At 39.0% G+C, this 15,488-nt stretch overlaps 1 protein-coding gene across 1 annotated transcript in view; it reads right to left on the bottom strand.

Annotated features, from left to right (window-relative positions):
• Window positions 1–15,488, bottom strand: part of STK32B (serine/threonine kinase 32B) — a 49,668-nt gene that overhangs the window by 21,662 nt on the left and 12,518 nt on the right. Inside the window, exons 3-4 of the mRNA XM_010016224.1 lie at window positions 4,602–4,705; window positions 83–199 (exon numbers count right to left, since the gene is read on the bottom strand). Of these exons, the coding sequence (XP_010014526.1) occupies window positions 83–199; window positions 4,602–4,705 (221 nt within the window). The remainder of the gene's footprint in view (window positions 1–82; window positions 200–4,601; window positions 4,706–15,488) is intronic.

Below are 15,488 nucleotides of genomic sequence, written 5' to 3'. Positions count from 1 at the left end.
GTGTGCTTGCCTGATGGCTCTGCATTGTTGGAAGGGTTTCTGGAAGAGAAGAGAGGACACAAGGTGTTTGTAGCTTTCTTACCTTTTTCAGTAGTGCTATCATGCCCTTGCACCATGCAGATGAGTAGTGAACTCTTTCTATCTTGAACATGTTCAGTATCTCATCAATAGGGGTGGATGAATGAATTTCATAGGGTCTCTGGGATAAAGTTAAACCAATATCAAGTCAGCATGAACAGATAAAAGAGTGTAGACAGTCACATTTTCTTGAGCTCAATGTTGTTTATGTGGGAAATATCAAAAACATCAAAACATCTTATAACAATTTTGAGGCTAATCCTTCCTTGCATGTGTGCTTTTCCTTGGTTGTAATGAATGTAGTTACTCATAGATGCATTTTCTCTGCAATTTTTTCTCTATGAAAAGAAGTATAAGTTCAGATGAGATGACTGAAGAATTTTGTTCCTCGGGCATTCTATGTGAAATGTGGATTATGTTCATTTATGTTCTAGATGGACAAAGTAGTGAAGTGGTGGCTGAAGCGAGATTTGTCATCCTCATTTTACTTAGTAGATACAGAAATTCAAAAATGCTTACAAAAATCTGTGTAAGTGCCACAGTAAAAAAGTAGACTCTAAATCCCAATGCTTCTCCTTTGCTCTTTTTGAAATCTAAAATTAACTTTAAAATTAAATCTAAAATTAGCACAGGACCTGCTGTCCTGTGTTTGCAGTTCCTAAATTCTTCTATAGCTGAAGAGAAGGTCCAGGCTTCACAGTGCTTCGTTCATGAAGATCACTGTGATTTATCTTTTATGTAGCATTTGGAAATAAGAGTACTACATATAAATTTATATTCTTATCAGTTACTGTGCACATACTTTTTAAAGACTTGTATTTGTGAATTAAGTTGTTAGAAGGATACCTGATGTATTTTTTTAAACAAGGATAGAATTGTTTGTGAATTAAGTTGCACCCAGCTGGTGGCAAATACGTGATATGAGATCTGCAGCCAAATGCCGTCATAGCAGCAATGTGAAAATTGATGCATCATAATTCATACAGGACACAGAGTCACCTTCTAATCTAATATCCTCAACAGCAAAGAGCAGACACTCATTATCTTCACTAAGAACTGAATCATCCCTTGACTTTTGCTAGCATGTACTGCTACAAGATTATAATTTAAGACTATTTATAGATGTCAGCTATCTAATCTGATAGTGAATTGGAGGCCTAGAAAATGTTCTCATAAAGGCCTAGAAAATATTCTCATTTTGAGAAGATTCATGTACATGTTTGAACATATGTAGGAAACAGTTCATTCTAAAGCACTGAGATGTTCTAAAAATAAATTGAAGGATTGCTTAAGTCTCTTTGCTCTGATTCACATTCAGTTAGTCTGTTGTCATTTAACTCTATCATGTCCATACAAATTCAACAGGACCTAATTGTCCGCTCTAAATAATTTTCTTGAATGAGGTACAAAACTGTCATTTGAAATGGTCTGTCATATGTTTTTCCCTACCTATGGTGATGCTGCCCTAAAACAGCTACTAAAAATGGAAAGTTAACATTCTGTTTATTGTCTGGAAGTAACCTACTGCTGATTTAGACTTCATGTAACAATGTGACCAATATGATTATTGAGCCAGAATTCACACCGATCATTATAAATGGTGATTTAGCTCTAAAAATAACACTTTAAGGAATAATGAATCATTGAAAGTTTTTCTGTTAAGAATGTTTCTGCCCATGCCTGTTCCCTGGGTGGGAAATCCTTAAAAATTTATTTTAAAGATTATTAGCATTCTGCAGTCTTGATTTTTTGAGATTTGCAGAGATTTTTGGTATTGTTATTAGTTATTTTGAACTATAAACAGCCATTGTAAGCCTGGTCTTTTGAGGTCCTTCACACCTACGTCTCCCATATTTTTCAGCTACTCAATCCACTTGAAGGTCAGAACCCTTCTGTTTTATTTTGTGAAAAAGGAAAAAAAATCTAGTTTGCTTTTGTTCATGAAATTTCCTACAAATTGTTGACATTGCAGTGAAAGTCAATGTCCAAGAATTCCACCTATGACCTTTTTCCTTCACCTTGCCTATACTGAGGGCATAGTATGTAAAGTTACTATATTTTAGCAGTGGTCTGTACTTTAGGAACAGACTGGTATGTGTCATGGTTTCCATCATGCAGTATCATGGACTTGATGCAAAGCTTTATGATTTACTTCTTTCTCATTAAGTCTCTTATTAGAAACTGGTTAAGGAGAGAAACGTGCCTGCAACATATTGAGGAATACTAGCACTACTGTCAATAACAAAAAAATGGTCCTGACAGCTCTGTACCAGACACAATTTACTCCTATAGCTACAGCCCTGTTTTCAGCAATGTGCTGTCTTGACTGCCTGGTAGTAGAGAGCAAGGCATGAGAATGGCTGTAACGCCTTGAGCACCCTGAGCCTCCTCTGAGGAATTTTCCATCCCACAACAGTAGAGGCAAACACAAACAAAAATGCAGCTTGGTATAAAGCAGCTCATTCTTACTTAGCTCCTTTTGAATTCAGGCAGGCAGTGTCACACACATGCGCAGCTCAGAGCTCGAAAACAGTTGACATTTCTGATGCTTCTCATTTCTGATGCTCCCTCCTTCCTTCCTGCCTGCCTTCCCCATGCACCATGCAGAAAAGTCATATATATGGGTGGCTCTGCAGCGGGTGGGCTGCACCGAGCACCCACCCGTCTGCTCTGTGGCAATGGGGCATCCTTCTTGCTGCTGAACAAAGTGTGGAGGAGGAGGGAGCTGCCTGCCTGTAGGTTTAGCCTGAAACCTTGTACACACAAGCTGCTTCTCTGCAGCCATCTGCGCGGGGCTGCTGCAGCAGATGGAGCTTCGGAACTCGCAGTTGTTGCAGACAGCAACATGCCTCAGGTTAAGCACATTTCCTCAACTCACAACTACTTCTCTTGTCATCACTGTTGCTAGTTTAGGCCTTGTCTGGACTAGAAAAGTTTAGAAATAGAATTCAGGAAAAAATACACCTTTTCCTAGCCCACACAAAGGCATAGCCTGCCAAACCACCCTCCGGCTTGCTCAGTGAGCAAGAGCCATTCTTCAGGAGAAAACAAGCAGCTGGCTTGATTGACTGGAGCATGGACAGATTCAATCTCAACTTTGCTTTGTCTGTAGCCAGATAGACTTATTCAGAAAAGATTGCATGGATCTTGGCAAATGGACACCATTCTGTATAATTTTTCATTTAGTAAAGTGACTTTGTCACACTATAGTGATCTTTGATGATTAGCCTTGGGAGTTCAGCTTTCATTACACATTCATTGTGCAGCTTTCTTGGAGACACCCATTGGTGAAAGGGTTGGTAGAAAACCAGCAGGATCTTCTTTCAATTTCTTATATGTGAAGCTAGTACTACTGTCTATGACTAGGGCTGAGAATGTATTATGCTTATCACTGCGAGACCTTAACTGTTCAGGTTAAAATCTTCCATACTGTGAAGAATGTCAGCTGTCAGCTTAAAAAGTTAGGTAGATTATCAGAATGATGGTGGAGAAATCCTTTTTTTAAGGGTATTAATATTCCTGTGCTTCGAGAACAGGCACCGAGATTTGGCATGGGAAAGTTCTTTGTATCAGAAGCATGACTTTTGCCATTTCTATGGAAATACAAAATAGATTGACCAAGTTTGCCTCTGAAAAATATAGCTTCTGGATTGAAGTAACAATGTGCAGACACTCTGAAATGAAGTTTCTGTCTAAAAATAGGAATAATAATTGTTCTTTATTTGTAATTTCCTTTGCCTGTCATCCTAAATGAAACTGAGATCTTCGTGGGATGGATTACAAAGTGCTTAACAGGAGAGTGTAGTGGTACTTAGTGTCATATGATAACAAACACTCCTTTCTTTAAAAACAGCATACTGCAATGCAATAAAATACTCTTTCCAAGATAGGAATTAAAATAATAATTAAAAAACCCAAACAGCTACTTTAGCTATGTCATTATCCTTAAACAGTATCTAAATTACTGTTTTCCATTGGGATTGTAAATATTTAAGCAACCAACTTCAATCCTTTGAACCAAAATGGAAGAGAATTTTCCATTATCTTCTGTGATGTTTGACCATGCTGAGGAAGATTTTTTCATTAAGCTTATTCACGTAATTGATTAGATAAGTAACAAGTGCACTGGCAGATAAGCATTTTCTGTAGTTGGACCAAACATCTTAGGATAATGCATTAGCTCTTTTAAGGTATTAGCCAAGAGAAACAAAGACATAATAAAGCTTAAAGTATCTCAACTTCTATTTGGAAAAAAGTACCATTGTAAAGTACCAATTCAGCATTGTGGAGAAGCCATTAAAACATTAGGCCTTTCTTTAGCCAAACATAGGCAAACGTAATTGAAAATGGGGTGAAACTTTCCCAAGAATGTTTCCATCTGGGAAAGACCCAGGACAGTGTTCCTGACCTGAGACCCATCCACCCAGATTTTATCCTGAAGGGTGCACTCAGGGGCACTGCAAACTTTGGGACTTCTGTTCGTCAATGTGTTAAGTAGCAACAACAAAACCCATCTTTCTTACCCAACCCCTCAGTAATTCATATGCTGTAATTCCTAGCGACCACCAGTCCACTGGGTATGAGTATCCTGGACCTCCATCCATAAAGGCCTGGAACACTTCTGGAGCTAAACCAGTAATCAAATCAAACAAAAAAATGTTATATTAAGGTTAGACTATGGATCATTAATGTTGACAGCTGAAAAATGGGTAAGGATGTGATTAACTGGAATTAAATACATTTGTAAGCACAGCATTTTCAGGATGCAGCTTCAGTGCCTTAGTTTGCTGGTAACAAAAGATCTTCACTGGTCAGGGTTTTTCAAAATTCAATAATTTTTATGTTAATTCATATCTGGTTCATTTAAGTTTTGTTATGTGAATGGAAATAAGGAATAGGAGGGGAATTACTGAACTACAACATTTAGGGTAATGCAAATATTTTATGGGACAAATATATGCAAACAAGGTGATTCTCTGTGATTAATCTCAAAGGTATTGAACATGGTAAATTTCATCCTTATTCTACATTTGGATAGAATTAATCAGATGGATAATAAAAGGTATTTGACATAAGAAAAGAGTAATTAAATACAAATACTGACATCCTATGCTGTAAGGAACACTGTTATGACTAGAAATACACACACTGTCAATAAAGTGATAAATTACACAAAAATAACTTTCCAGGAAGAGGGTGGGGAGATCTTTTCAGAACAAGAATCCAGTTGGTTAATTTCAGCAAAAAAACATACTAAATAATGCCACTGTAGCTTCTTCAGAATAACATCAATAAATAAGAGTATATGAAATGAAAAGTCAGTCATGCTTTTCTAATTATTTCACTGCAGAATCTCAGTACACTTTGTGAAAACAACGCTTTCCCTGGGGTTTTTCTAAACAGTATCACCAACCACAACATCATGCTTGATTGCAATTACCATGTGAGCCTCTTCTGGCCAAGATACCAAGTCTAATATACCACATTACCACCTGATTACCATCGTATCACTTTCTAATGGGCATACTGCAGTGAATAATGTAATCTGGTCATGCTTACTTCCAACCGGCAGTGGGATTTTCTATGGTATTTAGAGAAACACCTTTAATTAAAGGAAAAACATTCCTTTCAGAGATTTTGCAGTCCTTGCATTATGGATGGCAACCTAACAATTTACAACTCTAGACCTGACTTCAGAAAGTCTTGAAGAGCCAAAACCAATAGAGGATTTTGGCATACATGAATTAGATAGATCAGGAAGGAAGACTAGGCAAAATAGGTATAGGTAAGCTTATGCTGTGATCCAGTATAGCATGAATCAACAATGCCATAAAAATCATCACACTGCATTAGCTATGCCTCACCTCCAGATAACACAGCTTCACTTGGCATGCTCTATCTTCAGATGTACTTCAGATCTTGCTTGCATGCTGCTGTGGATCTTTGGAGACACAATTTACACGCGGGCAGCCTGTCACATAGATAGATGCTAAGACGGTAGGCAGGATTTTTTGTGTTACTTTAGTGGGTCAGTGCACCTAAATTGTACATCAAACACCAAAGTAATATTCTGAATATCACCATAGTGAAGGTTTGCTTTATTAAGCCACATTCATTATGGTTTTTGCCCACTGTGTCTAGACGATGTATAATATCTCATTACATAAATACCCTTTGTGGCCTTTTTACCGAGCTATAATATTGGTTTCACGCTTTCTTTTATAGCTTTAGCATTGTAATAATGTGACAGATCACTATCTGATTTCTGTGAGGTAAAGTTTGAAAGTATAAATGTAACCTATAACATTGCCAGAATGGTGCAGGTGTTTTGTTAGTTAGTGACTGAGTTATCCACTTTTATTTCATTTGCTTTTTCTAAAAGCTTCAAGGTCAACTCATCCCATACTAAGCAGACCAGCAGAAAATGATTTCTTTTGTCCACTGGTGCCGGTGTTCTGAAGCTCCATTTTCTCGCCTTAGATTAGAAAACAGACAGTTGGGCTCATGATTTTTAAAGCAGATAGACCTTTTTCCCCTGCTTTAGCAGTATTAATTGCAGTCAAGCTTGACTGCCTTTCCTCATTCAGCCAGCTCCAGTGAAGCACCTGTAAGCATTCGCTTTGCAAGATGAGGGAGGGCTGAGAGAAGGTACAGTATGATTTTTACAGTATTCTGCCTACAGGTTTTTTTCCCGCAGGGTGAAATCTCAACCCTACCGAAGCCAAAAGACCTCTCCCCAGTTTGGCAAGGCTATAAACCTACCAATCTCACACTAAGCTTGTACTTAATGTGTCAAAAAACCTTTTTGCACTGAGACATTAGGTGCAAACGAAGGCCTTCAGCCTGTACGGCAGACTTTTAGAGTTTGACTGCTCATTCAGAAACATAGTGTGATTTTGCAGAAAGACAGCAGATCCTCCTAGTGATGGGGTTAGCCAAGCTTTGAAGAACTAGAGCTGTGAAATACAGAACGTAACATTAGGTTTTGAGGTAAGAAATAACTATGTCACGAGAACCAATTGAGAGTGCAAACTGGCTAGGATAAAAGCAGATGAAAAATCTGAAAGGAAAGTTAAGTTTCTACATTGATTTTCTTTAGGCTTGTTGAAACAGACTGTCTGTAATCTTTTAAAATTTGAATTTTATCCGAGGGTCAGCTTGGATAGCCATCATACAGCCTGCTGTGGGTATGTTCTAAAGGGTGATAAGATTTGAGCCTGCCAGCTTGGAGCAAGTGTAACAGCTCTGCTGTGTGCACTCTTTCTGCACACATCCTATCTTATCCTAACACATTTAGGGTGAGAAGAATACTTTTATCTTTTACCCCTGTGCAAGGATTCTGCCTGCAAAAGTTGATTCATGTGAACAAAAGTGAGAGAGTGCATAAGAATGTGAGTTTCAGATCTCTTTGTTCAAGCAATTTCTACTGAACAAAGGCTTTTCAGGAAAATATGAAGTTTTAATACTGGGTCTGATCCTGCAGATTCTTTTGGCTGAGAGCTGTAATTGCTGACACATTCAGTTAGAGGGAAAGCAGTAGAAGTTTCCATGATGGAAGCAGTGCTTTTAAATTGTGAAGCTAACCCAAATAATACCAGGTCTAGTAGCACAAGTGAATTCAAAGACAAGTGAAGAAGTGACGTAGCTGGTAGGTCTTACAGGTCCTCGCAGCTTCCCATGAACAAGCATCTTTGAGATAACGGAGAACTGCTTTACTAGAGCTGCCCAAAAGAGTGCCTCCAAGAGCAGTAACCTGGTCCAAACTCACTACTCATCCTGCTTTGAGCAGAAGGTTGGAAGAGAGATTCCTGAAGCCCCTGCTAACATCAATCACCCTGTGATACTGCAATGCTGATGAAACTCAAGCAACCACCTTCTCACAGTACATCTGGGTGGGGTGATGAAGGGCTCTAAGGCCAAAGTCTCAATGGGACCTTTACAGCCTCTTCCTCTTGGCAGTCATGAACTGCATGGGCTCACCTCTTCTAAGACACCTGGAAAACCTGTCACCCAAGCTACAGGGGACTTTTGAAAGTCTGGATCTCAGAAGCAATGAAGTCTTTTTGTTTGGGGGATTACTCTCCATCAGTGGCAAAAGCATGATCTGACTTTACAAACAAGGCAGAGAATTTCAAAACTAATGCCATTCCAAGCTGGGACATCTGTGCTAATTTTAACAGGGCAAGCAATAAAATCATGATGTTTCTATGTCTTGTATGATAATGAGTAAATGCACATACTTAACTTCAGCAACTTGGCAAGCTAAAAATCCTCAGATTGTTGGGTTTTTTTCCTTTATACATTTATAGTTTTTTATTAATAATATACTTTCATGCTTTCACTATTTATCTGCTTTGCTTTCTTGAAAAACAACATAAAATGAAACCACCTTTACACCGCATTAAATGCGCTTCCTTGCATTACTTAGTTGTCTCTAATATGAATTTTTACTTAATGTTGGGTTGTTTTTTTTCCCAACTACTAAATTAAAATGAATCCTTTTCAGAGCTCTGTCTTTAGCTGCTTTTGCACTGTCTCTTTCTAGTAATACCATATCACTGCAGACTGTAGGAAGTAAATAAATGGTTATTTCTCTTTAAAGTAAAACCATACTTGAGAACAGCTAATAAAAAATTGAACATGAAAGCAAATCTAGTGGTTCTGCAACAATCTCAGCAGCAGTGGCTCACTGGGATATCCATACTCCTGTTCTATGAGTTTAGCAATATTTGGAGCTCCAAATAATTTTGTAAGAGAGTAACTTCTGAAAAATCAATTCATATATATAATTACTCACTGCAATTACCCTAGCAGTCAGATGATCTGCAGTATAAATGATGTAAAGGATGTATCTCATATTGTACACATATTTCCCTAAAGATCTGTAAATAAAATAGAGTAAAAAAATTTTTATTTTTTTAATTTTACTTAACCAGTTGGAAATTATGCACCCTATTTGTGGAAGCTTACCTGTACCTTGCAATATAGTTCATGAACTTGAAATAAAAAGAGAATACCAGTGTAAGTGCAAACATCACAGAACCCAGTTTTCACTATTTCTTTGTACTGTAAAAGAGGATTTTGTACATCAGATAAAAGGCTTTTAAGTGGGGGTTCTAAAAATCTGCTTAGTATTCATATGTATCACTTAACTTCACAGTTAAACTGTGAGTACTCCAGATCTCTAAAGTTCAGGCCATTTTAATTTGGTGCCCAATGGCAAGGTGGAAAATGCTGGCCATGATAAAATAGCCAATTTGAGGTCTGTCACTTGGAATAGCTGGCACAAAGAGCAGCTGTTGTTATTTTTGATGGAGGATACTGTTTAATCACAAAGATAATTCACCAGAGTAAATCATAAAATGAAGAGCTTGGATACAAATCCTAAATAGCACAATGTGTCATTTCTTTTCTGATGAACTGATTTAAATTTCACTTCCTTAGCAAGAAGCTAATCAAAGAGCACCTGGTGTACTTGCCTACCACTACCTGTGAGACTGGGAAGTGCTGATTAAGAAGCTTACAGAGCTATTACTTACTTTGAAGCATTGCCAACTTCCATAGGCTGCTTTGAAATGTCGCAAAATTGGTGAGAGGGAAAGTGAAGTGAGATGAATGCATTAGACCCTTCAACTGGCTTTTACCACGTTAACAAATCAGTATACTTAAGCAATGACTTGCAAGTAAGCCTTGCAAAATCAGGTAGCTGTGAGGACCTGATTGTCCATGCATAGCTAAATGTCACTGAGGAGAGCTGGTCATTAATTCCGACAAAGATACCCTGTGCCAATATTAATTTGACAAACTGAAAATAAAATATAAAATAAAGCCATCATGGTTTGGCCTTAAACTATTGAATGATCAGGTTCAGGTGGGCATGTCCAAAACATTTCTCAAGAAAGAAAACCCTGACATTAGTCATGCAGTTGGCTACCTAGAGCTCTCCATAGCCTATTTGCATTTCAGCAGAGACTCTACATGTCAGTAAAGGGAATCAGAGGCTTGTGGTGTATGGCAGGGCTTGCAAAGCAATACTCTCTACTGTAGGTGTTGTAGCAAAACACACCTCAGCGACAAAGATGCTGAAGAGACGCTTTTCATCAGGGACTGTAGTGACTAGACAAAGGGGTAATGGGTTTAAACTTAAACACGGGAAGTTTAGATTAGATCTAAGGAAGAAGTTCTTTACAGTGAGGGTGGTGAGGCACTGGAATGGGTTGCCCAAAGAAGTTGTGAATGCTCCATCCCTGGCAGTGTTCAGGGCCAGGATGGACAGAGCATTGGGCAACATGGTTGAGTGCTAGGTATCCTTACCCATGGCAGGGGGGTTGGAACTAGATGATCTTAAGGTCCTTTCCAATCCAGACCATTCTATGATTTTTTGACATTGGCTTTTGTTGTAATGACTGAGATTTCATAGATAAAAAAATAGATTCTAGTGTCATTAACTGAGGTCCAGCATGATAGCCATGCTGCCAGGTGTCATTCTCCTTCCTGATATTAGTCCCTGAACTTGAAAGAAAAAAGAATAATATATGTATAAATGGATATATTTAGACATATACAATGCACACAATATAAACTTGTGACTATCACAGCATAAGCAGTTAAAAGCTTACACCTTTACAAATTTTAAATGTGTGAATGAATTGATGTATACAACATAGTTTCACCTTGCTGAATCAGGCTTAACGGATGACAGACTGAGCTGAATTAAAAATGAATGTGATTTTTGAAATGATATTCTGAGAACCTTGGACTGAGACTGTTCAGTGAAATACTAATTGCTTTCTCAGCAGTATGATATTAATTTTCAATTTCCTCTGAAAAATAAATTCAGAGGTGAGTAATTCTTCTAGGTCATTGTTTAAATAGGAGACAGAAATAAAACTACAGTGACAAGTGATCTATTTGGAGTAGAGTAGATGCTGTTTTAAGAGCAAAATGGAAGAAACCAACTTCCCTCTCCCTGAATATAAACATGGACTTCGTAAACTATCAATTTTGCCTCCTAGTGTTTACTCTTTCATGTATTAAAAGGGTTTAAATCATAACGGACAGCTTTTTGACTCAGAGTTTTAGACTAGCCAACTGCTAACTTCAATTGTATAAGGCAGAGTGCTGCTTAAAGCCTGGCCATGCTGGGCTGGCAATTTTCTAGTGTGAAATCTAGACTTGTTACAGCAGTGTAACTGATTTTGGACCATTACTCACATAATGCACCTCAATAGTTGTAATACTTATATTTAATGCAATTATTCAATCAAAGTAAATATTTTAGATACCATTACTTGAATGCATACACTGTATTTAGAATTCATTGTTTGCCATATGGCTCTGCAACCTTTCCTGCCTTTACCCAGAGTGCTGTCCTCATAAAACCCCCTGCACTACTCAGTGCTGAACAGAACCTGCTTCTTGCCCTTGCATTTGCACAAAGAAAGCCCTCAAGTGTTTTAACATCTGGATCAACCTCAGAGAAACAACCTCAAGTTGCTAGCCCCAATGAAAGAAAGCTCAGCAGAATGAAAAGTGTCATGGTCTCCTACTACTGAAAATGAAATTATACAGAAGCACCTTCCTTGCTCCATCCAAAACCTCAGTGGCTGCAGTGCCAATTTTTCTAACTTCTTGAAGAGGTTGTGTCCAAAACCATCCATCTGCTATTTGGGAGATTGGCCCAGCGCATGGACAGCAGTCATTCTGTCCCAGTACTGAAAGTAATGGGTCTGGATAACTGGAGATTCTCAGGACCGACTGCATGCCTGGCACATCAGAGGAACCATTACGTACTCCTGTCTCACATACTGCTGCCAGAATAGCAGATGTCTTTGCATCAGTTTATGCATGCAAAAACCTGTGGGAGTTGTGCGGCTTGACCAAAGAATCCGAATCACCCAGGAGGCAGAACCATTGGGATGCTGGAAGTCCCTGATTGCTGCCCCGTCTGCCACCACTGCTGGAGGTCTCTTCCCTCTCAGATCTGCCCACAGAGCTTCACATCAGATCAGGCCCTTTCCAGCAGATTAAAACCAAACAAACAAAAGAATAAAGAACAAAAACAAAACACCAACCCCCTCCACCACCACCCCCTCCTCCAACCAACCAAACCAGAACTGCCACTTGAACTCAGTGTGAGGGGTTTTCGACTAAGCCAAAGAAATTATTATATGAACAGTTTTACTGGAAGATCTCAAGGCTGGTAGCTAGTTAGAGAGCACAGAGAGGTGAAAGAAGCTGGAGACAGTACCTTCTTTCCTGATCTCCCAAGGTTTTTTAGCTGCTTGCGTGCCTACTCATTAAGTGCCAGAGCAGAGCCAAAACCCACTTGCAGCCCAATGCTTAATCTCCTCAGCCATGGTGCTCCTAGTGCAAACTGAAAACCCTGTCGAAACGGTGAGTATTTATTTCAGCACCTCAAAGCCTCATGTGTCCGCTCTCAATCCTTGCTTATCAGAACAAACAGAAGCCTCCAGGCTCATGCTGGCATCATGATATACTTCCCTGGGATCAAAAGGGCAGGTAGTGACACCACGAGTGAAACTCTGTTGATAGACAGTCAAACCCTTGGTAGGAAAATGGTTGGATTCTTAAAAACCTACACACTGCCTTAACTGCACTCAAAAAGCGATCAGCTGCTGCAAAACACTGTTTAATTTCAGAGCCCTGTTTAGTATGAATGCAAGGAAAACCAAGGTTGAACACCTATGAAAACCCAGCTCCAGACTTGTCCCTGCTGTAGTGTAACTACCTCAGGAACAAATTTACCCCTAAGGGGTATTTTTACTTTACCCATAAGATTGATATCAGGACATCCACTGCTCTTGTCTGACTCTGATAGTACTCCCACACATATTAATTAATGTATATGGATGTCTCATACATTTTAGAAGTTTGGTGGACCTCTGTAAATCCACACTCCTTTGGTAATCTCAGGCGTACAGCTATTATTCACCATGACAGCAATCTATGCAAGCAGCTGTGAAAATCTGAGATAACAAGCCTGCAGGATAAGAAGGGGATAACTGAAACTATTCACATAATGGCTGACTTTATTGGCTTTGGATTTTTGTCAGGTATATTTATATCATTAAATGTATTTTATCGTTTTGATTTGAAGTAAAGTCACGGTGCATTATTTGGATAACTTCAGCCTCTGCTGAAGAAAACCACGAAGCCGCTAACCAGAGACAGAAAGAAACCCCAAACAAACTCTAAATCCACAAAATTCATAACCTGTGAAGGGCAAGTTTTTGCAGCACTCTCAAATAACATACAGATGTATGGTAATTGGTCACTCCAAAAGGAAATATTTCAGTGAGTAAAAAGCAAGGACTCACATACGTCTAAGTTAAGCCAGAGTGAGGAATAAACAAAAGGCGATATATGTATATATAATGTTTTCCAGACATGTTTTAGTATTTAACATTTGGTTTTGTAGCGATCAACACATTGCAAGGGAGCGAGCCATCACTGAAAATGGGTGCCCAGCACAGGGCACATTCTCTGAGACATAAACATATTTCTTGCAGCTTTATGAGCAATCAATTTAAGAAATAGATGTTGCATATAGCAAACACTTACACAGGTGCTTCCCACCAGGTAAACACACACTGTGTCCTGCCCTGCACTGGCTTTCCTGGTTCACATCCCAGTGCAGAGTGGAGGGGCTCCCCCACAAGTGCCGTGTTTGTTTTTTGGCAGCAGCCATACCTGCTCAAAGCCAGGTAGGTCTCAGAGGACATCTTGCATTGCTTACCAGAGCAGGATGACAGCCTGAAAACTTAGGAGTTTTCAAAGTGCTGTTCCTACAATAAAGCCTTTGACAACACCTTCAATCGCAGGTGCTGCAGAAGGTTTGAGCAGTGATTTTGTAATGATAAGACAAGGCACGGGTGATATACAAGATTCCTAAACCAGCTGAAGGCATATGCTGTATTTCACAGCTGCAGCCATCTGAACAGTATGAGACAGAAACTCTGAAGACCCCCAAACACCAAGAAGCTGATTTCACTTCAACATTTCGAGTCAATGGCTTTAAGAAATAAACCTGCAGAAGCAGCTGGAAGTTACTTGTCTCGCCAGGCTGTTAGTCTCATTCCTTTCAGATTTACCGTTATCCATGTGGGTTTTTTCTGCCTATGTGTGGCAGGTATTTCATTTGTCTGAATGAATCAGCAAAAAGGCGGAACATAGAGAAATGACCAGGGTTTCTAGAGAAACATTCAGGTTCAGATACGTTGCATTCTGTATAAGTATGAAAATAGATAGGGAAAACTTCAGGCTGAGAAAGACTTAGGGGCAAAAAGCATAATGTGAAGTGGGATTAAGCAAAGGCTGCTTGAGCTGACTCACACCCTGCTCAGCATTACGAGATAGGTATCTTAATCAGAACAGCTAGTGCATTTTTACAAGAAAATATCAATTCACTGTGTTCTTTTCCCAGACACCAGTTTTATGCAGTCATGCTGCATAAGAGCAAATTGTTCCCTAGCAATTTCTAAGCCTATTTCAATCAGATTTCAAATAGGAATGGAGGCTTTAAAGCATTTCTCTGTTGACTTCCTTAAATTTGCCCTAGGAAGAAGTAAGCCAGAGGTACCTCTATTAAGGGAAAGGCTGGAGAGTGCTCTCATATCTGATTAAACATAACAGGATCCACGTGGGAATAAGACCTCCAAGAGAGGGGAAAAACTTTCATCACATCTCATACCTTTTACATCACAAAAAACCATCAGGCATGTCTTACAGGAACCACTAAGATGCCTCGGTTCTAGAGTTCAGCAAGTGTCTTGCTTGAAGGTGATTTTGCCCTGTTATGCAGAAGTTAAGGTGTGGTTTAAATTCCTGGTAATTAAAGCTAACTGCCAACCTCCCTAATAATTTAATCTTATTAATGTTATTTATTTAATTATCTAAATGGTTTTGGCAAAGCCACATGGTGAGTCTTTGATACACTAAAGCCAGAAATCATATGGAACTAAATAACTACCAGGAGCAAACCAACTTTTATTTTTAAGTTGACCACTGCAACCGAAAGTCTTTACATTATTTCACTGAAGTTATGATTCTTCACAAAATTAAGGATGTAATCTAAAAGAGGATAGGAGGCGAAATGAATGCACTTAGAGGAAAAGGTAGCACCAGTGAGTATCTGGCCATGTCTGTCGAACTCTTGGTATTTGAGGTCTGCGGAAGCTTTGATACTCAAGCTGTGTATGATTTGAGAAAACCTGTTACTTGCCACCTAAACTAGAAGATTTTTGTGCCTCTAAAGGCTTTCCTGCCTTCTTACAGCTCCAAATAAATGCAATGACTCTGGTAGCTTTTGCAGTATTGTTGCATTTCCAAGAGGTGAGGAAGGCCCACTGGAGAGAAAGTAAGCTGGTGGATGGTGCCTCTCAATAAAG

The sequence above is a fragment of the Nestor notabilis genome, unplaced genomic scaffold, assembly GCF_000696875.1.
Source record: "Nestor notabilis isolate BGI_N333 unplaced genomic scaffold, ASM69687v1 scaffold1826, whole genome shotgun sequence".
NCBI classification, from domain to species: domain Eukaryota; kingdom Metazoa; phylum Chordata; class Aves; order Psittaciformes; family Psittacidae; genus Nestor; species Nestor notabilis.
This window is presented reverse-complemented; position numbering and strand designations above follow the sequence as displayed.